This window comes from Malus domestica, chromosome 14, assembly GCF_042453785.1.
Source record: "Malus domestica chromosome 14, GDT2T_hap1".
In the NCBI taxonomy this organism is placed as follows: domain Eukaryota; kingdom Viridiplantae; phylum Streptophyta; class Magnoliopsida; order Rosales; family Rosaceae; genus Malus; species Malus domestica.
The window spans coordinates 12107821-12132420 of NC_091674.1; the positions used below are offsets into that span (position 1 = coordinate 12107821).

General features: G+C 39.1%; 1 protein-coding gene across 1 annotated transcript; it reads left to right on the forward strand.

Moving 5' to 3' along the window:
- Positions 1-16109: 16109 nt before the first annotated feature.
- On the forward strand, positions 16110-19481 carry LOC114823690 (uncharacterized). Its single transcript, XM_029099108.2, has 5 exons — positions 16110-17095; positions 17372-17571; positions 17968-18170; positions 18531-19284; positions 19348-19481. Exons 1-5 carry the CDS (start codon positions 16110-16112, stop codon positions 19479-19481), a joined length of 2277 nt encoding a protein of 758 aa, XP_028954941.2.
- The last annotated feature ends 5119 nt before the right edge of the window (positions 19482-24600 follow it).

Sequence of the window (24600 nt, forward strand, 5' to 3'; positions counted from 1 at the left end):
GTTCATGTTTGTCTTGTTAAAATGGTTTTAAGGTGACTTTTGGAACCCCTAAGTACCCTAGGATATTTGCCCTCTTTTGAGAGGTGAAAAATTGAGTTTTGGTGAATGAAAACATCCATGGGGCTATTATGAGTTTTCATGGTGTTCTTCAAATGTTCTTGAAGTTCTTGCCAAGAACAAAAAGGTTTGAAGTTTTGATTCAAAAGTTTTATGTTTTTCATAAAGTTTTGGTTTAATTTTGATGGGTGATGGATATTGGTGAAGCATTAAAATTGGCTTTAATGTTTGTCTAAACTCATTAATGTTTTTACAAAACATTTTCTTACAAACCATCAATTTCACCTCACCCACCAAAATCCACTTGCATATTGCACATGCATGCTCAACTTGCATAAAACCCTTTCACACTCATTCACACCTCTAAAAACCGGCCACCCCCTAGTGGGGGTATTTTTGGGGCCTTTTGTGCAATTACATAAAGTTGTGAAAATTTTGTGTTTTTGCATTTTGGCCCAAAAGTTTACGTTTTTACGTTAAGGCCCTAAAACGCTAAAGGACAAATTGTTTTGATCCTTTAATGATGTTTTTACATTAATGAAATTTTGGGCTCTAGTTGAAATTACATGAAGTTGTGGACTTTTGTGTTTTTCAAAGTGACCCCAAAAGTTTTTGTATTTGCATTATGGCCCAATTGTTGTGGTCATAGTTTCCTTTTGGCCCAAATAAAATGAGAACAAAATTGTTTTGTCTCTTTAATGAGAATTGGATTTTCATTTCATTTAGTTCCATTTAAATCAATTCTATGGATCCAAAAACCAATTGTTTAAAGTTGTTTTCTTAGTTAATATGATTGATTAAGAAAAGGGTGATTATGAACCAAAGGCCACGATAATTGAGCTATGTGATTGGCCGATATACATTATGAATGTTTGGGTTTTAGTAGTGTAGATTTGAATGTAATTTGATTAATTCAATTTGTTGTAAATGGACATAAGTCCATCATTTGATTTGTGTTGTAAAAGGGCATAAGCCCTTATTATTATTTCATGTATTCCTTTTGTTTATATGTATGCAAATGGAATAGTTGGGTCCAACGCCCAATAGGAAATAACGGTTTAATTGGATTAAACGCGTAACTAAAATCAACAACTATCTACCTTAAACCCAAGGTCCAACACAAGGCTCGTGTTGGATCAAATCAAACGGTTCATAATCATCCTAAAACCTAATATGACTATATAGTCCATATGAGGATGCAATGCATTCGTTAGTAGTACCATATAGTCTCGCTTGTTTCAATGAAACAGTGGGAGTATTATATGCTACTAAATCATATTGACTTGGACCAATAGTTGTGATAGGCCCAAGTTCTTTTAATGTGATTAAAATGTTTTGATGTAGCCCAAAACTACTCCCTCAAATCAAATATTAAGTTGATAAGCGAGAGATGTTTTGAACATCTCTTCGTAGGCCTTCCACCGTGGTGGGTTCCAAGCGTTTGTGACTCATGCACCGGCTTCACCCTATCATGGGGAAGTACAAAGCATGTGCTTACATCTAGGAGGAATTCATATACATATGATGAGGTGAATGTAGGCAACGAGGATAGCCGACATCGTATCATCGTGAGGCTATTCTTGAACCCCTATACAAACTAAGCATGGTGGGAATAACTTAACTAAGTGCAATGAAGCCGACATCGTATCATCGTGAGGCAACATTCTCTAGAGGCCAAACGGATGGGTAATTACAAAAGTTGTAAATGAATAATGCGTTATTCTCTCATCATTATTTTTGCTAGCCAACATCGTATCATCGTGAGGTGGGCTTGGTAATGGTGAGTCTCCCATAACCCGCTAAGAGTTCAATATAACTCTCGAATTCTATTGAGGGATGTGGAATTTGCCAAAAATAGTGGGTGGTACTATTTGATTCAAAGACCCAATCAAATAGTTTTAAACAAACAATCTAATACGATTTCTGTTATGTTATGTAGTGAACGACATGCCTGAAATTATACCCACCATTATACTTGACAAAAGGGGCCTTAAGGGCCAACGTTTCCTTGCTTGGTATCGCCATATTGAGAATGTCTCAAAGGTGAAAGACATATTGTATGTGCTTAAGCAATCCCCTCCTCATGTACCTCCTACGAAATTAGCTTCAAAGGAGGAGTGTCAAAACTATGTTAGACACTATGAGGATGACTTACAAGCCAAATGCTTAATCCTCACTTCACTTAGTAAGGAGCTTATGAAGCTACATAAGCACATGGACACTTCATGTGCCATGGTTGAAAGTTTGCATAAGATGCATGACATTGAGACTAGTAATGTACGATTCTCAAATGTTTGTAGTCTAATGAATGCCAAAATGGCAATGGGGACATCGGTCCATAAACATGGACAAAAGATGGAAAAGATATTTAAAGATCTTAAAAGTTTAGGAACTTCCATCGATGGGAAAATGGCCCAAGATTTTTTCCTTGCATCTCTCTCGGATGATTTCACTAAGTTTATTGTAAACTATAAAGTGAATAAATTCGATCATTCTTTGAAAGAGATGATTGACATGTGCTGTAAATTTGAAAAAGGTTTCAAAATAGACAGTGGGAGTGAGAATGCAAACATAGGGAAAAGGTTGCATAAGAAGAAGGCAAAGAAATCCAAAGGAACATGCTTTCATTGTGGAAAGGATGAACGTTGGAAGAAGAAATACAGGGTGCGCATTGCGAGCCTTATGACACGAACTTTTGAAGAGACTATTTCTGTCATAGAGAGTGCTTTTACAGTGAGCTCCAGTTCCTGGATATTTGATTCAGGCGCTAGTCAACATATCTGTAATACGATGCAGGGACTAGTGGGGAGCAAATCACTGCGCAATAATGAGATGGTTGTGCGAGTTGGGAACGGCACTAAAATCTCTGCAAAAGCAATAGGCACCTACATGCTTAACCTACCCTCTGGGGAAGTCCTGGAACTTAAAAATTGTTTATATTTTCCTTCATGTATAAAGAATTTGATTTCCATCTCTAAGCTTTTACGAGATGGGCACTCAGTATTGTTTGACAAAATGAGTTGCACTTTATACTTGAACGGTCGTATTATCTCTCATGGTAATATGATAGAGGGACTTTTTCACCTAGAGACGAATAGTGGGATGCACTGTATTGCGAGCAGGAATACCTCAAAACCCAAAAGGGCTAGAGAAGAAGTTAACCAAGAAAAGATGTGGCATCTTAAACTTGGACATGTGAACCTTGAAAAGATTCACAAGATGTCAAAAGACGGATACATCCACCCATTAGGTAATGACCGGATGGGTACTTGTGAATGTTGCTTGAAAGGGAAAATGACCAAATCTCCATTTACTGGAAAAGGAGAGCGTGCCACTGAAATTCTAGGGTTAATCCACACTGACGTATGTGGACCTATGTCTACTACGTCGAGAGGAGGCTTCTCCTACTATATCACATTCACCGACGATCACTCTCGGTTTGGCTATGTGTATCTTATGAAGTACACGTCAGAATCCTTTGAAAGGTTCAAAGAATTCAAGAATGAAGTTGAGAAGCAAACTGGGAAACAGATAAAGATCCTAAGATCGGATCGAGGGGGTGAATATCTGAGTAACGAGTTCCTAGATTACCTCAAAGAGTGTGGAATAATATCACAGTGGACTCCACCGGGAACTCCACAACTCAATGGAGTTTCTGAAAGGAGAAATCGAACCTTGATGAACATGGTTCGTTCTATGATGAGTTCTGCTGATCTACCAGTAACATTCTGGGGATACGCTCTATATACAGCAGCTTACTTGCTTAATAGAGTACCTTCCAAATCAGTTTCACAAACGCCCTATGAGATATGGCATGGAAGAAAGCCAAGTCTTAAACACATTAAGATTTGGGGTTGTGAAGCATATGTCAAGAAGCTTGAAGCTACTAAGCTTGAAGCGAGATCAGTAAGATGCTATTTTGTGGGATATCCTAAAGAAACTATAGGATATGAGTTCTACCATCCTGACGACCAGAAAGTCTTTGTCGCCATAACTGCTAAGTTTCTAGAGGACGAATTTGTTCTCAAAGGGACTATAAGCAAACAGATGGAAATTAATGAGATTAATAATGAACCACAAACAAGCACTAGACATATTGACAACCCTGTTCCTGAACCCCTGGCTCCACGTAGATTTGAACGGGTTAGTAAGCCACCTAAGAGGTATGGCTTAGACAATGACTTTGATGAATTGTACCTTCTAGGTGACAATGAAACAAAGGAGGACCCTAGAGACTACATTGAAGCAATGTCCGACATTGATTCAAAGAGATGGCAAGAGGCCATGAAATCAGAGATGGATTCCATGTATCAAAATCAGGTCTGGACTCTTGTAGACCCTCCAGAAGGTATTGTACCAGTTGGAAACAAATGGGTCTTCAAGAGGAAGATAGGCGTTGATGGGAACGTGGAGACTTATAAGGCTAGATTGGTAGCCAAGGGTTACAGGCAAAGAGAAGGGATTGACTATGAAGAAACTTTCTCTCCTGTAGCCATGATTAAGTCCATTCGGATTTTGCTTGCTATAGCTGCGTACCATGATTATGAGATCTGGCAAATGGACGTGAAGACGACCTTTCTGAACGGCTACCTAGAGGAAGAGCTCTATATGACTCAACCCGAAGGTTTCGTGTCCAAGTCTGAAAAGACTAAGGTATGCAAGCTTCAAAGGTCCATTTATGGACTCAAGCAAGCCTCCAGGAGTTGGAACATTCATTTCGACACTGAAATCAAAACGTTTGGTTTTACTCAAAACGAAGATGACAATTGTGTTTATCAAAAAGTCGTTAGGGATGCAGTAGTATTCCTAGTGTTATATGTAGATGACATATTACTATTCGGGAATGACACTGCAATACTTTCTTCTGTAAAAGTGTGGTTGTCCAAAACCTTCCACATGAAAGATTTAGGAGATGCATCTTATGTACTTGGGATAAAGCTCTATCGTGATAGATCCAGAAAATTAATTGGATTATCCCAATCTATGTACATTGATAAGGTGCTAAGTAGGTTCGAGATGGAACAATGTAAGAAAGGCTTTCTTCCTGTAAGACATGGAATTCACCTTTCTAAGTCCATGGAACCTGAGACTCCTGAAGAGATAAGGCATATGAGTAGAATTCCTTATGCTTCAGCCATAGGAAGTCTCATGTATGCCATGATATGCACAAGGCCTGATATCGCATATGCTGTGAGCATTACTAGTCGATATCAATCTAACCCAGGATTAGAACACTGGGTAACTGTCAAGACGGTCCTTAAGTACTTAAGAAGAACTAAGGACATGTTCCTCGTATATGGAGGAGCATCAGAGTTGCGAGTGGAAGGCTATACAGACGCAGATTTCCAATCTGACGTCGATGATAGAAGTTCCAACTCCGAATATGTATTCACTCTGAATGGTGGGGCTGTCAGTTGGAAAAGCAAGAAGCAAAGTGTAATTGCTGATTCCACGACAGAGGTTGAATATGTCGCTACAGCTGAAGCCGGCAAAGAAGCGTTCTGGATGAAGAAGTTCATTACTGAACTTGGAGTGGTTCCAACCATTACATCACCAGTAACTTTGTACTGTGATAATAGTGGGGCGATAGCTCAAGCCAAGGAACCCAGGGCACATCAAAAGAACAAGCATTTTGATAGGCGCTTTAATATCATTAGAAGATATGCTGCCGAGGGGAAAGTCAACATCCTCAAAGTTACCTCAGCCGATAACGTAGCAGATCCACTGACAAAGCCAATGTCTCAAATCCAGCTTGATCGTCATATGGATAAGATGGGTATTAGATACATGGGAAGATGGCTTTGAGTGCAAGTGGGAGATTGTTGGAAGTATGCCCACAAAGCCATTCATTTGATGTAATAGCTTTTGGAATACTTATTGTATTAAACTTTTATATGTTTAATGAAGGGCAAAGCTTATTGTTAATCACTATTTATTGTATCATGTGTTTAAGCAATAAGGGAATCCAAGGAATGTATTTGTTCTAAGAGAGAAGTGATCTAATGAGTTAGATTATCGAGACCTCTCTCTTATGATCATTCCTAAAACGTTCCTAGCCATAGGATTGCCAATTGGGCATTGACAATCCGCTAAGGTTAGTATGTGTTATGTTGACTCAAACGTGAGTATGAACTAGTCTCAAGTCATTTGGTGTTGGACACTGAGACAAACACATAGGTGCTCGAAAGAGTAATCGAGTACACTGAACGTCGATCAAAAGAGAGTTCGAACATACATGTCATGTATGAACTCTAAAGTTGCAATATGCAAAGTAGTCCTTTGACCTGAGGCATCATAGATGTCTAATGGTTAGGTCCTTGATCTTTGATCATGTCAATGGCATTCCTTCGGATTGTCCACGGCATTGTTGGGGTCAAGCTATCTAGTCATGTAGGCATATGAATGCACAACAAGGGATCTCTAACCTTCCATGGTGGAAGGAGAATACTCTAAGATATGATTCTAAAGTCTTTGGCCAAAGCACATGAATATGACTTAGGAAGTTTGTTCCAAATCATATTCAAAGGAATCATATAGGAAAGTATCACATTGGATAGTAGACATGAAACAAACTATCACTTAAACAATGTGATTAAGAGTATTGTATTAGAGAAGGACCGTATTGCATTGTAGTTGTAACTGGATAGGTTCTCCAACCAATTCTACTTAGCTTGGGTAACCATGATATGTTGCTAGGTGTCACTCATGGTTTGTGGAAGCCCTGAAGATTAGCAAGCACTAATCTTAAGGGAGAATTGAAATGTGGTTTCAATTCACAATCGATCGTTAAGAGTAACATCGCCCACTGCCTCGCTAATTGGAACCTAATGGATCGCACACCACATAAGGATGTTAGTGAAGAAATTATATGAAATGGATAAGCAATTAAATGGTTTAATTGAAGAATGGTCAAGATTAATTAATTAGTTAATTAATTATACGAAAGGTTCGTATTGGGCTTATATGTTGGTTTTGGGTTTCGGGGCCCAAAAGTGTTTTAGTCCACAAGGCCCATTATGTTTAAGTTGTATGACAACTAAAACAAAATGGGCAAATTAGCCCAATAACAAGGAGAGGCCGGCCATTAGGGTGAATGGGCAAGCTTGCTTAATTGCAAGTTTGCCACTCACCAAAGAAAATGTTATAAAAGCAACTTTATAGCAATTTTCTCATTAGGGTTTTCTAATAGAAATTGGGTGAAACATTTTTCTCTCTTTTTCTACATAGAGGCCGGCCACTTAGAGGATTTTTACTAGCATCTAAAATCTCTCTAAGTCATCCATATCATCTTCACAATATACAACCTTGGTGAAGAGACTTAGAGACATCAAGCTTTTGATGTTTTTGGAGAACAAATCCTTTTTTCCTCTAATCATCAAAGGAGCACTAAAGGGAGGAAAACACAAGGAGGATTCAAGGAGCTTGGAGGTGACTTGAAGGCCCTCCACTTGGGTGAATCCCTTGTGTAAACAAGGATGAGCTTCAAGGGTAAAGAATCACTAAATCTTTACTTCTCTTTAATTTTGTTAAAGAGTTTATTTTGGTTCACCATATACTAGGCTTTGAAAGTCATGGGTTTTATGAATTGTTTTTGGATGCATGCCTACTTTAAAGTGTTGATAGCTTGCATGTGTATTCAAATGTTCATACTTGTTCTTAGCTAGGACAAAATTTTTCCTTCACAATATGAGTTGATAAATTCCAGTTATGAATTCTTGAATCCTGAATGCAATTAGCTTAACTATTTGATTGATAACTTATTTATGTTAGTTGATTAAGGGTCGACACTTAATTAGCATGCATAAATCTGATGCTAAAGTATAAGGGAGTTTCACATAATCGTTACAAACTTATATTCATATGTAGTGAAGGTCGCTGGTCATGATCATGTTAAGTTTCATTCCTAGCATGAGTGACATGATGTCACGGTTAATTTGGGGCATTGTCGTTCATAATTCAATGAAGGAGTAACTGGGAATTGATTCATTTGCATATATGTCATGTGTGGAGAAAGAACCTCAAGCTAGCTTATCATCCATCTATTTCAACCAAATTCATCCAAAATCTGTCTTAAGTTTTAGTTACCTGTTTTTATTTTAAATTCATCCAAAACAAACCCCCTCTTTACTTTCTTGTTTAAAAGTGTTTAAAATATATTTTGTTTGTGTTTTTGAGTGTTTTGAGTCAAGCCAAAACCCTAATTTCGTCCAAAGTTGTGTTTAGACTCAGAAACTGCCTAGTTGGTGTTTTTAGGCAGTTTTGAGTGTTTTTAAGTTGTTTTGAGTCTTGTGAACCTGTTTTGAGTCCTTTGAGTTTATTCAAACATTTTTAACTTTGTTTTTATGTTTTTAAGTCAGTTTAGAGGTTTTAGCAAGCCCTCATAATCCCCGGTTTAGAACAATCCCTACTTGCATTTATACTACAATTTGACAACAAGAGGGTTTAATTTGAATGCTTATATATTTTCACATCAAGGTCTAGAGACGAGACAGGCCTAAGGGCCTACAGGGTGGCACAGGTAGGTCTAGCGAAAGTTGACTTGCGAGTTTGGGGTACGGGAGAAAAGGCCCAGCCTTGTAGGTTGCTGCATGCCATGGGAAACGCCCAACCAACTGGGCTGGATTTGAATAAAGGTTGCGGGCCTGGGTTTGTTGCGTGGCTACAGGCCATGGTGCAAGGGTGAAGGGCCGCATGCCCACCCATTTGGACCCCAAGCCGAGGCCTGGTATCAGTATGCATAGTGGTGGTGCAGTGGGTGTGCCACACCATGCCCAATTTCCCCTTTTTTTTTTTCAAATCCCTTAGGGTTTAGGAAACTCATATTTGCTTCTAATTTAATTTTGTACTTTGACTCACAAATTCCACATAACAATTTAATTGTGCGATGCATGAAACAAATATATATATTGACAAATATATGAACATATACAATATATATATATATATATATATATATATATATATATATATATATATATATATATCGAAGGGGAAATATAAACATAGAGGGGCTCATGCATCATGGGGAAAGTTTTCATGCTTCGTGGACATTTCAAATATCTTCTTTTATTTTAAGCGTACCTGATTAGCAAAAAACGAATAAGCCTTTGAATTTGATGGATGATAGCCTCCTCCTACGATACATCAATTCCTCAGCTTCTGGCAAGAGCATGCTGATAACGTGTTGTAGGCCTATTTGATTGAACGATCTAGGGTTTAGAGAGAGAGAGAGAGAGGGGTTTAGCAATATTGAGAGAGAAGAGAGATTGATTTAATTGTATGGTGTGTTTGATTCATGATAGGAGCATATTTATGCGCCTTAGTTAGCTAGTTCTTATGCATTTTCGTTATGTTTTCTTAGTTAAAGTAGTCTTTTAAGCTAGTTTTATGTGTTTTCAGGTTTTAAGGGCATATTACATAAAAAGATGCATTGTGGAGTCTTTTGGAGAAAAATGAGTTTGGAGTGAATAGCACATGCTTGGAACGAAAGGTTTGGACGAAATTGAAGATTTGAAGATTTGAGGATTCCTAGTCGAAGAAGGATTCCTAATCAACGAGGGATTCCTAGTTGAAGATAGATTCCTAGAAGAATGAAGATTCCTACTTAAACAAGGTTTCCTACTTGAAGTAGGAAAGTTAAGCCTAGAAGTTTTTACTTTGGGTTGATCTTTCCTAAACTTAGTTGGCCTTAAGTTTCAGCAAAATTAGAAGGTTCCTAAGCGTTGGAAGACACAAAGAAAAGTTGGAGAGCATTTCCTTATCCTTGCCGTGGGTTAGGGCTTATTTCCTCTTGGTTTTTGGTTTCTAGAAGCCTTATCCTTATCCCCTTAATCCATGCCGCACCTATCCCTTTCTAGAACCTATTTCCTTGCCTTGCAAGGCTTTCTAGAAGCCTTATCCTGCCTTATCCAAACCTGCCGCACCCTTTAGCTAATTCTCTTGTGGATTTTGATTTTCTAAGCCTTTTTCCTTGTGGATTTGGGTTATCCAAGTCCATATCTGATTACCCTAGGGTTTTAAGTGCCTATATATACTCTCATTCACCCCTTGGCTGAATTACCACCTCTCATACACAATAATTCACGCCAGAAATTCATCCCCTACCTTTGCCGCAGCCTTTCACCACCATTCTCCCAAATTTCTGCCAAAAATCAGCCCTTGCCGCACCACCCATCCATCCTAAACACCACCATACATCCCCCATCGATTCTACACCATTTAATAACCCAAAAACCTGTCCAAAGTCTCTGTGCCGCAGCAAGGAGGAAGGAGGAATCGTGGATGCACCTGCTGCGAAGTTGGAGCGTTTTAGGTGTTCTCTTTCCTTGGATTTCAATGTTTAAATTTATGTATCTTTGCTTTGAGATTATGAGGAACTAAACCCCCCTTGGCTAGGGGGGATTCGAAACCATGTTTATGCTTGCTATATGATTTGATTACTTCTAATTGCGTTTCATAAGTTGTGAATTCAATTTACTTATCTACAAGAATTAAAATTGATTTGTGTATGTTGGTTGATAGTGCACGCTTGATTTTCATGCATAAGTTTGATGCTAGGATATAAGGGAGTTTCACCTAATCGTTATGAACTTATATTCACAAGTAGTAAAGGTTGTTGATCACAATCGTGTTAAGTAAATTCTTAGCATAAGTTTCATGCGCTTTCATAGTAACAAGTGCCTCGCCAATGCTTATGATTTCCATAGAACTTAATGATCTTTGATTGTTTATCTAATATGCGCTTTCATGTAGGTAACTTTTAAGGAATAATTTGATTGTGATGCGCTATTTCCATTCAATTCAATGATTAAAGGGAAATCTGAAAGTTAATTTAAGCGTACCTAATTAACTTGGGGTGTTGGGAATTCATGGTTTATTGAGAAGCAATTGGGAATCGTTTTGTATGCAAGTGTGACATGTGTGGAGAAGAACCCCTTAGCTAGCTTTCCATCCAATATCTTTAGCCAAATTCGTTTTAAAATCTGTTCAATTTACAAAGTTTCTGTTTTGTTTTTAAATTTGTCAAAACTTGATAGGAGCATATTTATGCGACTTAATTGGCTTGTTCTCGTGCATTTACGTTGTGTTTCCTTAGTTATTTTAGTGTTTAAAGTTACTTTTGTGTGTTTTCAGATTCTAAAGGCAAAGTATGCATTTTGGAGCCTTTTGGAGCAAAATGGAGCTTGGAATGATTATCACATGCTTGGAGCAAAAGGAATGGATGAATTGAAGACTTGAAGAAATTAGGATTCCTAATCAACGAAGGATTCCTAATCGACGAAGGATTCCTAATTGAAGATGGATTCCTAGAAGAACAAGGATTCCTACTCCGAGAAGGATTCCTACTTGAAGTAGGAAAGTTAAGCCAAGGTTTCTTACTTTGGTTTGACCTTTCCTAAATGTTCCTAAGTTTTATCAACTTTGAAGACATCCTAAGCATTCTAGGACATCAATTACACCTCTCTTGCACATTGAAAGTCCTTGCCGCACCTTTCCCAATTTTCCCTTTCCTTGCCTTGCAAGGGATCCCCTCTTCCATTAGTTTTAGGACACTTAGACCTTTCCTAAAGTCTTTGCCGCACCTTGTGAAGGTTCCTTGCCCTTTCCTCTTCCTTGCCGTGCAAGGGAGAGGGTTCTTCCCTGATTTTATGCATTAAAACACATACCTAATGTGTTTCAAGGTGTTGCCGCATATCCCTTGACTTTCCCTTAAGTTTCTGATTTGATTTCCTATTTCTAGAAGCTTTTGACTTAATTTTTGTTTACCAAAATAGTCTAGGGTTTTTAATTTCCTAATCCTTTTAAATAAACATCCTTGTGCAGCCACAAAGATGACCATTCATCCAGAAAATAGCCATTCACACCATAACACATTCCATACACTTAATCGCACCATTCTACCACCATTCACCCTAGTTTCTGCCTAAAAACATCCCTAGCTGCCCCATACACTCATCCTAACCCTAAATCCATACTTCTACACCATCCATAATCCCCAAAAACTCACCCACTTGTGTGTTGCAGCAAGGAGGAAGAAGGAAGGATCCTCGGATGTCCAAGCTGCATTGTTGGTGCATTCTAGGTGTAATTCGTTTCATGATTTCAATGTGTAATTTCTTTCCCTTTCGTTTTGCTATGAGTATGAGGAACTAAACCCCCTTGGCTAGGGGGGGATTCAAAACCATGATTATATATGTGAATAAGTTGATTACTTCCAGTTATCGTTGCATAAGTCGTGAATACAATTTGCTTAACCGTTTGATTTAGAACTTATTCTTGTATGTTGATTGAGAGTGCACGCTTAAATTGCATGCTTGAATTTGGTGCTAGGATATAAGTTTGTTTCACCTAATCGTTATGAATTTATATTCGCAAGTAGTGAAGGTCGCTAGTCACGATCGTGTTAAGTAGATTCCTGGCAAAAGTATCATGCTTTTCATAGTTACAATTGCCTTGTCGATGCTTATGATTTCCAAGGAACGTAATGATTCTAACTTGTTTCTTTATCATGCTGTTCATATAGAGAACTTGTTAGGAATAATTTGTTTGCGATGCATATTCATCCAATTCAATGATTGTAGGGAAATCTGAAGGTTAATTTAAGCGGACCTAATTAACTTGGAGTGTCGAGGTTCACAACTTATTAAATTGATAACTGGAAATTGATTTACGTTGCATATATTTCATGTGTGGAGAAGAACCCCTTAGCTATTCCATCATCCATTGATTCATCACAATTTTGTCTTACAATCTGTTTTCTTTTCAATCTGCCCATTTAATTATTTTCGTCCAAAATCAATCCCACCCTATTTCTTTGAGTCATATTAACTAGAACTTGTCTTAGAATATGTTTTTAGGTATTTTAGGTCATTAGAAAACCAAAATTCGTCCAAGTTGTGTTAGAGTCCCAAAACTGCCCAGAAAGTGGTTTTTAGGCAGTTTTGAGTGTTTGTTTGCTGTTTTGAGTCTTTTGGTTTGTTTTAGTGTTTTAGAGTTTAGTTTTGCATTCTTTGAGTCTAATTTAGTGTTTTAAACTTTGTTTTACGTATTTGAGTCAGTTTAGAGTGTTTAGCAATCCCTCCTAATCCCCGGTTTAAGAACGATCCCTACTTATCCATACTACAATTGTCAACAAGAGGGTTTAATTTGTGTGTTTAGTTATTTTACCCATTAAATTTTGGCGCCGTTGCCAGGGATTAGCAACTTTGCTAATCCCTCGTTCTTTTTGTTTATTTGTTATTTTCGTTTGTTTTCTATTGCAGATTGCTAACTTGTTTTGTTTCTTTGTTTTTAGGTACTAGTGCATGACTCGAAGTTCCAAACCTGTTCGTGAGCATATTTTGGACTTCGACGACGATTTCGAGCGAACTTTGAGAAGAAGGAGGAACCAACAAGAGTCTAACACACCTAGCCCGGAACCTGACCTTGAAGAACAAGTTCTAGAAGAAGAGGAGGATCCCACGACACAAGTGGGTGAAGGAGAGCAAGGCATGGCCATGGACAACCGTACACTCAAGGAGCTTTCCGCCTCGGGTTTGGATAATGCCGCACCATTGTGTATCCAATATCCCATGGCTGTCCAAGGTAAAACCGAAGAGTTAGTGTTTTAAACTTTGTTTTTACGTTTCGAGTCAGTTTTCAAGTGATTTAGTAATCCCTCCTAATCCCCGGCCTAGAACGATCCCTACTTACATACTTTGCTACAATTGATAAAAGAGGGTTTAATTTGTGTGCTTATATATTTCGCATCAAATTTTTGGCGCCGTTGCCGGGGATTTGCAAAGTTGCTAATCCCTTGGATTGTTTTATTTCAGTTTGTTTTAATTAATTCCAGATTCTGACTTTGTTTTTGTTTCTTGTTTTAGGTACTAGTTTATGACTCGGAGTTCTCATCCGATTCGTGAACACATCTTGGACTTTGATGACGATTTTGAGCAAGAATTGAGACGAAAAAGGAAGAATCCAGAACCTAGTGAATCAAGTTTAACTTCAGAAGCCGAAGTTGAGTCTGAGGAAGAGCAACCCACGGCAAGAGTGGGTGAAGTAGAGGAAGCCATGGCACAAGACAATTGTACAATCAAGGAGCTTTCGGCTTCGAGATTGGACAATGCCGCACCTCTATGTATTCAATATCCCGCGGCTGCCCAAGGAAAGACCGAGGAATTCGAGTTGAAGTCAAGTTTGCTACACCACATTCCGAAGTACCATGGGTTGTCCATGGAGGATCCTAACAAGCACTTGAAAGAATTCGAGGTGGTGTGTTCAAGCATGACTCCAATCAATGTGGATGGGAGCATATTGAAGATGAAGGCCTTTCCCTTTTCTCTCATGGAAAAGGCGAAAGATTGGTTGTATGAATTAGCTCCCGGAACGGTTACATCTTGGGAGAGCATGAAACGGGCTTTCTTGGAGAAGTTTTTCCCAACTTCTCGAGTCATTCTCCTACGAAAAAGGATAAGTGGAATTCAACAAGATGAAGGTGAGTCTTTTCCTACGTATTATGAACGTTTTAAATCTCTTGTTGCTTCTTATCCACAACATCAAATGAAGGAGGAGCTTCTTCTACAATACTTCTACGAGGGGCTTCTACCAATTGAACGTCAAATGCTAGATGCCTCGGCGGGATGAGCATTGGTGGACAAGACCCCCACGGCTGCAAAGACATTGATAGCTAATCGAGCGTTGAACGCTCAACAATACGAAGGTGTTGGACAAAGGAGTACCCCACGGCAACACCAAGTGAATGAGGTAAGTGCCATATCCGAACTTCAAAATCAAATGGCTAACCTTACTACTCTTCTTTCTCAGGTTGTGGAAGGACCAAAAGTACAAAATGTAAGTGCTTGTGGCGTGTGCTCCATGCAAGGACACCTTACGGACAAGTGCCCATAATTGATAGAGAATTGAGGGTGGGAGACCCTCAATGCCGTGGGTTTTGGGCAGCAATACCAACCAAGAAATGATCCCTTTTCTAATACATACAATCCGGGATGGAGGGATCATCCAAACTTCAAATGGCGAGAACCCCAACAAGGCCAACAACAAAGCGCATTTAGGCAACAACCCCCGGGTTTCTATCAAAAGCCGTTTGCACCAACTCAACCCCAAGTACAACCTGCCCAAAACAAATCAGGTTCATCCATTGATAATGATCAAATTTTTCAATTACTAACTTCTATGGCCAGAGTATGCAAATTAAGGACAAGAAGGTGGACGAGTTGAAGAAGCAAGTAGGGTAGATTGCGGAGTTTGTGGGCCAATTCCGAGAGCAAGGCAAGTTACCTAGCTCAACCGTCGTGAATCCGAAATGAGGCTTTGAATCTGCCAAGGCAATCATGTTGCGAAGTGGGAAACAAGTGGGAACAGCACCCAAACCATCTAAATCAGCCCCAAACAAGGTGGAAGAATTGATAATTCAAGAGGAGGAGCAAAGCTTGCCCACGGCAAGGAAGGAAGTTCCTTTGCCGCAAGCCCCCATGGCTCTTAAGCCATCCAATCTGTCCAATAAGGGTAAGAACGTGTCCAATTCCATTCCTACTAATTATTTCCCTTTGAATGTTCCTTTTCCTAGTAGATTCAAGCAAACAAAGAAAGAGGAAGCTGAAAAGGACATTCTAGAGACATTTAGAAAAGTTCAAGTCAATATCCCTCTTTTGGATGCAATTAAGCAAGTACCAAGGTATGCTAAATTTTTTAAAGAACTTTGCACCACTAGGAAGAGGATTTCGACCAAGGAGTTTGTAAAGGTAAGTGAAAATGTCTCAGCCATCTTGCAACGCAAACTACCCCCTAAATGCAAAGATCCGGGTAGTTTTACAATTCCTTGTGTCATTGGTAATACTAGGTTTGAATCTGCCATGTTAGACTTAGGTGCATCTATAAATGTCATGCCATATTCAATTTATGCATCTATGAACCTAGGAGAGTTGAAAAATGATGGTGTGATTATACAATTAGCCGATAGATCTAATGCCTATCCAAAGGGAGTTTTGGAAGATGTTTTAGTGCAGGTTAATCATTTGATCTTTCCGGCGGATTTCTACGTGCTTGAGATGGACGAGTCAGACCATGCCCCGTCGTTGCCCATCCTACTTGGAAGGCCATTCATGAAAACTGCTCGTACGAAGATTGATGTGTTTAATGGCACTTTGACGATGGAATTTTATAGGGAAGTTATTAATTTCAATCTTTCTGATTCTATGAAATATCCTAGTGAGAATCATTCATGTTTTGCTATTGATGTAATTGACTCTTTGGCGCAGAACCATTTTTACAAATTGAACGACGATGCACTTGAATTGGTTATTGCACGAGGTATAGACAAGCAAAACGTTGAAACAACCACCATGCACACCCACGGCATGCATGAATGTCCCATTGTCATGCCCCCTAGTGATTGGGTCATTGAGATGGTGGCTACCCTTGAGTCATTGCCATCACAAACTGGTAAGTTTTTGGACCCAATTTTAAGTTCAGTTTCGACTAATAAGATGCTTTCATCAGTTGTGCAGCCACCTACACTTGAACTTAAGCCATTGCCTAGTCATTTGAAGTACGTTTATTTGGGAGAGAATGAGACGTTGCCCGTTATCATCTCCACTTCACTCACGGCACAAGAAGAAGGTAAGTTAATGAGGGTGCTAAAGGAGTACAAAACAGCGATTGGATGGACGTTGGCCGACATCAAAAGAATTAGCCCTACAACTTGCATGCATCGCATACTTTTGGAGGAGGGGTTTAAAACATCTCGAGAGGCTCAATGCCGACTCAACCCTCCTATAATGGAAGTTGTGAAGAAAGAAGTCATCAAGCTTTTAGACTGTGGAGTTATCTATCCAATCTCGGATAGTAGGTGGGTTTCGCCCGTTCAATGCGTTCCGAAGAAATCCAGAGTGACGGTGGTAGAAAATGCAGAGAATGAACTTGTGCCTACTCGCATTCAAACCTGTTGGAGAGTGTGTATCGACTATAGGAAGCTAAATGCCACTACAAGGAAGGATCACTTTCCCTTGCTATTCATTGATCAAATGCTTGAGAGGTTAGCCGGTTATGCTTTTTATTGTTTTCTTGATGGTTATTCTGGTTATAATCAAATTGTCATAGCACCCGAGGACCAAGAAAAAATCACTTTTACTTGCCCTTTTGGTACATTTGCTTATCGTCGCATGCCTTTTGGTTTATGTAATGCACCTGCCACATTTCAAAGATGCATGATGAGCATATTTTCTGATTTTGTTGAAAAAATAATTGAGGTTTTTATGGATGATTTTAGCGTCTTTGGTGATTCGTTTGATGGTTGTTTGCATAATCTTAGCTTGATTTTAAAACGTTGCGTTGAAACTAACCTTGTTCTTAATTGGGAAAAATGTCATTTCATGGTTAAACAAGAAATAGTTTTGGGTCATATTATCTCTGAAAATGGTATTGAGGTTGATAAGTCAAAGATAGATCTTGTGCGTCACTTACCCTCTCCTACTTCGGTTAGAAAGGTTTGTTCTTTTCTTGGCCATGCAGGTTTCTATCGTAGGTTCATCAAAGATTTCTCAAGGGTGGCACAACCTCTTTGCCGACTCCTACAAAAAGATGTGACGTTTGAGTTTAATGAGGCATGCACGGCATCATTCAACCAACTCAAGGAGTTGTTGACCACGGCACCAATCATTGTCCCACCGGATTGGAGCCTACCTTTCGAGCTTATGTGTGATGCGTCCGATTATGCGTTAGGAGCTGTTTTGGGACAAAGGAAGGACAAGAGGCAGCATGTCATTTACTATACCTCACGGACGTTGAATGATGCGTAGTTGAACTATTCCACTACGGAAAAAGAACTTCTTGCCGTTGTTTTTGCTTTAGATAAGTTTAGATCATATCTAATTGGTACTAAAGTAATTGTTTTCACTGACCATGCAGCTTTGAAGTACTTACTCACTAAAAAGGAAGCCAAGCCGCGGCTAATTAGTTGGATGTTGTTACTTCAAGAGTTCGATATTGAGATTCGTGACAAGAAGGGAAGTGAAAACATGGTGGCTGACCACCTAAGCAGAATGGTGCATAATGAGGAGGCTCTACCTATTGCCGAGACATTCTCCGATGAACAATTGTTGTCCATTAAGGTAAGTGAGCCTTGGTATGCCGACTTGGTGAATTTTTTGGTGTCAAAACACGTTCCAAACACCCTAAACAGAAACCAATGTGATAAATTGAAAAAGGATGCTAAATTTTATGTTTGGGATGATCCATACTTGTGGAAATATTGTTCGGATCAGATTGTACGTAAGTGTGTGCATGATATGGAGTTTAATTCAATTTTAACTTTCTGTCACACTTATGCATGTGGGGGACATTTTGGGACACAACACACTGCCCTTAAGGTTTTAGAATGTGGTTTTTATTGGCCAACTCTATTTAAAGATGCTAGAACCTTTTAAATGTCTTGTGATCGTTGCCAACGAATGGGTAATATTGGGGCAAAGGATCAAATGCCGCAAAATGTCATACTTCCTGTTGAAATTTTTGATGTTTGGGGCATCGATTTTATGGGTCATTTTCCTTCATCGCATGGTTTCCTTTACATATTACTCGCTGTGGATTATGTCTCGAAATGGGTGGAAGCAAAAGCCACCCGTACTAACGATTCTAAGGTGGTTGCAGATTTTGTGAAAACTAACATTTTTGCTAGGTTTGGGATGCCTCGAGTTCTAATTAGTGATGGCGGTTCCCATTTTTTTAACAGCACCATTGAGGCATTGTTGAGGAAGTACAACGTCACCCATAAGGTTTCTACACCTTACCATCCTCAAACAAATGGCCAAGCCGAGGTTTCGAACCGAGAGATCAAGCAAATCCTAGAGAATACCGTGGGTCCAACAAGAAAGGATTGGAGCATGCGCTTAGACGATGCACTGTGGGCTTATCGAACGGCCTATAAAACTCCTCTTGGCATGTCACCCTTTCGGCTTATCTATGGTAAGCCATGCCATCTGCCCGTGGAACTTGAGCACAAGGCATTTTGGGCGGTCAAGACCTTTAACATGGATATTGATGCCGCTGGAGTACATAGGAAGCTCCAATTAAATGAGCTTGACGAGATTAGATATGAAGCATATAAGAACGCTCGGATTTACAAGGAGAAGACCAAGGCTTTTCATGACAAGATGATTTGTGGCAAATCATTCTCAATCGGGCAGAAAATGTTACTCTTTAATTCCCGCCTTCGGTTGTTTCCTGGTAAGTTACGTTCCAAGTGGGTTGGTCCATTTGTTATTACTAATGTTTTTGTGCATGGTGTAGTCCAAATCCGAAGCATGAAAACTGGACAAGAATTCAAGGTGAACGGACACCGATTGAAGCCATACTATGACAACTTTGTGGAGCATGCCGTGGATGACATCTCTTTGCATGCCGTGGGCTCCAATGAGGAGTGAATGAGTTCTTCGTCCAGCTACACGACGTTAAAGAAAGCGCTTCTTGGGAGGCAACCCATGCATGCAACGAAGGAAGACCAAGGAAGCACTCCAATTCCATATTTGCGTTCCTAAACCCTTCTCTTTGTTGTTTATTTCGTTTCTGCCATGTTTAGTATGTTAATTGCTGTTTGTTTGTTTATTTGTTATTTGTGTTAGTTTATGCTTGAAACATTGAGGACAATGTTTGTTTTAAGTGTGGGGGGGTAACCAAAGTGTTTTGATGCAAATTCGTAGGGTTTTATCACCCATAACTTCCAATGTTGTTCCTTGCTGTTTTTAGGTGTTTTTAGGCTGTTTTGATGCATTTTAGTGTGTTTTACATAAAAATCCGAAAATCCCAGAAAAAATTTGAAAAATTGTTTTGAAAAACCAAAAAAGAGTTGTTTTAAAGTTGTTTTGTGTGTTTGTTTGTGTCTTAGGGTACCTTCCAACACAATGATGAGGATTCTGTTTTTAATTGCATGATTGTTAAAGAGGGTTGTAAACATGGATGAAAGTTTGATTTACTCTTTGGTTTATGCTTGGTTGTGGTTATAACTTATGAATTCACATGTAATCACAAAGGAAAAAAATTAGTTTTTGTAACATGCTTGAAGGAAGGAACTCAAACTAACGCTACAACCTTGTGAGACTTGAGCCTAAACGTTTATTTGGAGAGTTCATAATCTGTGCATTGTTGTTTTCTTAAGTCGTTGCATGATCTCATTATTCTTTGCTTGGTTACTACTTAGAAGGCGTTTCATCATTTAGTTCCAAACACTGGAACTCATGCCCATTTCATTCAAAGCATGCTATTGATTTGCATAACACATATTCAAGATGAAGTTGTTTAGTAGTTACCACCATAGCCAAAGAGCCTTCATTCCATGCATTTGTTTTTGTAGGTTTAACCCCGTTCTTAAAGGATAGTGAAGCATGACTTAGAGGGAATTCCTTTTGATCAAACATATTGCAGAAAAACAAGTGTGGGGGAAGGGATGTATGTGTGTGCCTAAGTCTTTCATGTGGCACGGGTTAGAAAAGAAAAAAAAAAGAAATTTCGTGGAAAATAGCAAGAAAAAAAAAAGAAAAGTTGTGAAAAGTATGAAAAAGAGTTGAAAAGATGTGAAGATGAGCTCTTAAGTGTTGATTGTTGAAGAAAGGGTCCAAAAAGTTGAATTTGACCCTAAGTATTGCATGAATCTTCCCTTGTGTTTAAAAGTTGATTTCTGCCCTCTAAAGTGAACTCTAAGTTTCGATTTCATTGCTTTGCTTGCTATTACTTAAAGAACCTTTGTTTATCCTTATCCGTTCTTTGTTAGCCAATACCCCAAGCCCCGTTATAACCCTTGACTTTAATCTTGAGTGTTGTGTGTTTCAATTTGTGGAGTTTAGAATTGGTATGAGCATATGGTGTCACTGGTTCTCGCATCTAAGTAGTAGCATTCCATTCATGAGATCATATCTAAATGCTTATTAACTCCAGAAAATGGTTTCTTTGTTATACATATATGTGAGCGTTCGTTTTCATATTTACATCAATCTTCTCACATATAACTAGTATAGGGTGTGTAGTTAGAAAATTGATAGGAGCATATTTATGCGCCTTAGTTAGCTAGTTCTTATGCATTTTCGTTATGTTTTCTTCGTTAGAGTAGTCTTTTGAGCTACTTTCATGTGTTTTCAGGTTCAAAGGGGCATAATACATAAAAGATGGCAAAATGGAGCATTTTAGAGCAAAAGTGAGCTTGGATTGAAAAGTACATGCTTGGAGCACAAGGAATGGACGAGTTTGAAGGTCAAGGGAGCTTAAGAAATGAAGAAATGAAAGTGAAGAACAAAGAATTCAGAATTAGAAACCAAAGTTTCTAAAAGTTGGAAGTTTCTATTCTCGGAGGTTTCCATTTGTGAGAGTTTCTATTCTTGGCTTTGGGCTTCTAGATGACCCATCCTTACCTCTTGGACAAGGCCGCACCTTCCTAGACCAATTCATCTTGGATCCTCACTTAATGCCGCACCTAAACCCTAGCCCATTGCATATTTCTGACTTCTAAGCCTTTGCCACACCTAGGGTTCTAGAATCTTTGATTGCCTTGCCTTGCAAGGCATTCTAGAAGGCTCATATTAAACCCTAGCAAGCCAGCCGCACCCTAGGCCTCATTCCCATTAAAAATCTGATTGTTTAACCTAATTTAGGATGGATTTGGGCTTCTAAAAACCCTAACCTGATTTACTAGGGTTTTTGGGTGCCTATATATACTTGTTAAGCCTTTTGGCCGAAACACAACCTCCCATATCATCCATTCACTCCAGAAAATCATTCTAAACCCTTGCCGCAACCACCAATCCCATTCTCCCTAGTTCTAAGTCCTTGCCGTGCCTCCCTAATCCTTTTAACCCTTCTACCCTCTTCCATAACCATCCATCCACCACAGCCGTGCCTTCCCACCACCATCACCACCTTGTGCAGCCACCAAAGGAGGAGAAAGAAGGAGTGCCGTGCAGTCCAAAGGAGGAAGACACCTTGCACATGTAATCTGCCATTAGTGGAGTGTTTGGAGTTCTTTCTTTCTTTGTTTATGTTTTCACGTTTAATTTAAATTGTTGTTCAATTATGTTAGACATGTGGAACTAATTTCTTTTTAGTTAGAGGTGAATTTGAAGCCATGGACATATGTTTTATATGATTTGATTTCTTCCAATTATGATTTCAGAAATTGTGAATGTGATTTACTTATCTATTTGATTGATAACTTGTTTATGTATGTGGGTTGAGGGTCGACAATTAATTTGCATGCTTAAACTTGATGCTAGGGTATAAGGGAATTTCACCTAATCGTTATTAACTTATATTCATAAGTAGTGAAAGTCGCTAGTCACGATTGTGTTAAGTAAATCCTAGGCTAGAGTAACATGCGTATCCCATAGTTATGAATGCCTCGTCAATGCTTATGATTTCCATTGAACTTAATGATCTTTGATATGTGTCTCTATCATGCGTATTCCATAGTTAGGGTCCTTGATAAGAATAATTTGGTTGTAATGCGTATTCCATTCAATTCAATGAATCTAGGGAAATTTGAGAATTAATTGGTGCGATCTAGTTAATTTGGGGCATTGTCATTCATGGTTTGTTGAAAGAGTAATTGGAGATTGAGTTGTATGTATATGTTCATGTGTGGATAAGGAACCCTCTAACTAGTTTCTCATCATTCTATTTCATCACAATCTGTTTTGCTTTACATTTGTTTTCAAAGTTAAGTTTTAAAGTTTTAATTTCGTCAAAATCAATCCCCCATTTATTTTAAAGTGTTAGATTAGTTAGAAATCAATTTAGTTTGTGTTTTTAAGTGTCTTGAGTCAAGTTTTAGTCCAATTTCGTCCAAATTAGTGTTAGGTACTCAAAACTGCCCAGAAAGTGGTTTTAAGGCAGTTTTGAGTCTTTTAGTTGCTGTTTTGAGTTTTTGGTTGGTTTAAGTGTTTTAAACTCTAGTTTTGTATTAATTGAGTCTAATTTAGTGTTCTACATTACGTTTTTACGTTTTGAGTCAGTTTCACATTGATTAGCATCCCTAGTTAATCCCCGGTCTAGAACGATCCTTATTTGCTTATATACTACAATTGTCATCCATAGGGTTTAATTTGTGTGTCAAGTTAATTTTCACATCAAAAATCTGTGTTAAAATTGAGTGCATAACTAGTAAGGAATTGAGCAAATTCTCTATGTCACAGCCCGTCCCAGTAGTGCTTTTGACGGGAATATGTAATGACGAGATTGCCCTTGACGTTACTAAGGTACTTGTGTGTGAGACTTTATTAGTTCAAATTTTGTGCAAGGGTATTAGAAAATATTTTGAAAGATGGATTTTTGTTATGTATGGCTAGGATGAATTGGAGGGTGTGGGTTAATCTGGACCACACAAGACCTCTCCTTCCCTCTCCTTCCCTCTCCTTCCCCCGTGCCTTCCCTGTCTCTCCCTCTCCCTCACGAACTCACGCACACACACCCATTGTACGGCACACACCCAAAATCCTCCAAAACTCAACGGATCGAGGCAAATAAGGTATGTATCTTCATCGTTTTGACGTCCTGAGTTCATTGGTGCTAGTTTTAGGAAGTGAAACCTTCGATTTCACGTAGATCCCGAACCTCCATTTTTGAGGTACTGTTCATGCGAACGTAAAATGTTGTGTTTCAGGAGATTTCAAGCTTGTGGTGAGCTTTAGGAGGTCCTAAGGAAGCTCGGAGACGTTCGTTGGAGAGATTTGGACGTCGGGATCGTAGGTTTCAAGTTTGGCCGAAATCCTTGGTTTTTGCAAGGTGAGATTTCGTAGTTTTTAGGCCCTAAAACTAGTCCAACGTGATAGTACACTCTTAGGGCTTCAATTTGGTATAAAATACGAAGAAAATGGGTGAAAAACGAAGGAGAACAGTGGGTTTGAAAATCGGCTGGAGGTTGGCCGGAGTCCGGCCGTCGGAAAACCAGTCCGGCGAGCCTTTGGAAGGGATGACACGTGCGCTGCACATGCTGCGCGTGGCCAGCGCGTGGACCCGTGCCACGTGTGGCGCGTGGGGGCGCGTGGGGCTTCCAAAAATTTTTCTGAAAATTTCTCGACGCTCGTGACGTCGAGTAGGTCGATGTGGTATATTCATATACAAAAATTGAGCATCGTATGAGAAGTTATTTCGAAATATTGGTGATATGCTTAAAATTAACGTTTTTATAGTTGTTTCGCATATAGGTGAGACGTATCCCGAGGACGACCGCATCCAGGGACGCCACGGGGGTTACGACCCGTCGACTTATCAGTGAGTGGGCAGTTTTGTTTTCGTATTACCTATATACTACTGTTTTTCCCAGAAAAATGTTTTATATGAAAATATGTTTTGAACATGCCATGCCTAGAACTATTTGAAAATCATGAATTGGTTTATGAATTATATGATTGATATATGATGCATACATATTGCATGGTGCTGTGGAGGCAAAGGTAAGTCAGGTGAGTTCATTATGCATTGAATTGGTTGACATCGATATAATTTGAGCTCGTAATCTGCACCCTAGGTGTTAGTGCTTATATTATTCACCACACCGCA

Excerpts from the sequence above, each read along its gene's own strand:
- LOC114823690 (XM_029099108.2), top strand. The coding sequence starts at position 16,110 with ATGGACGAGTCAGACCATGCCCCGTCGTTGCCCATCCTACTTGGAAGG. Across the intron at positions 17,572-17,967 it reads TTCTTTTCTTGGCCATGCAG|CTTTGAAGTACTTACTCACT; the intron begins GTTTCTATCGTA and ends CTGACCATGCAG. Across the intron at positions 19,285-19,347 it reads CCGCCTTCGGTTGTTTCCTG|TCCAAATCCGAAGCATGAAA; the intron begins GTAAGTTACGTT and ends TGCATGGTGTAG.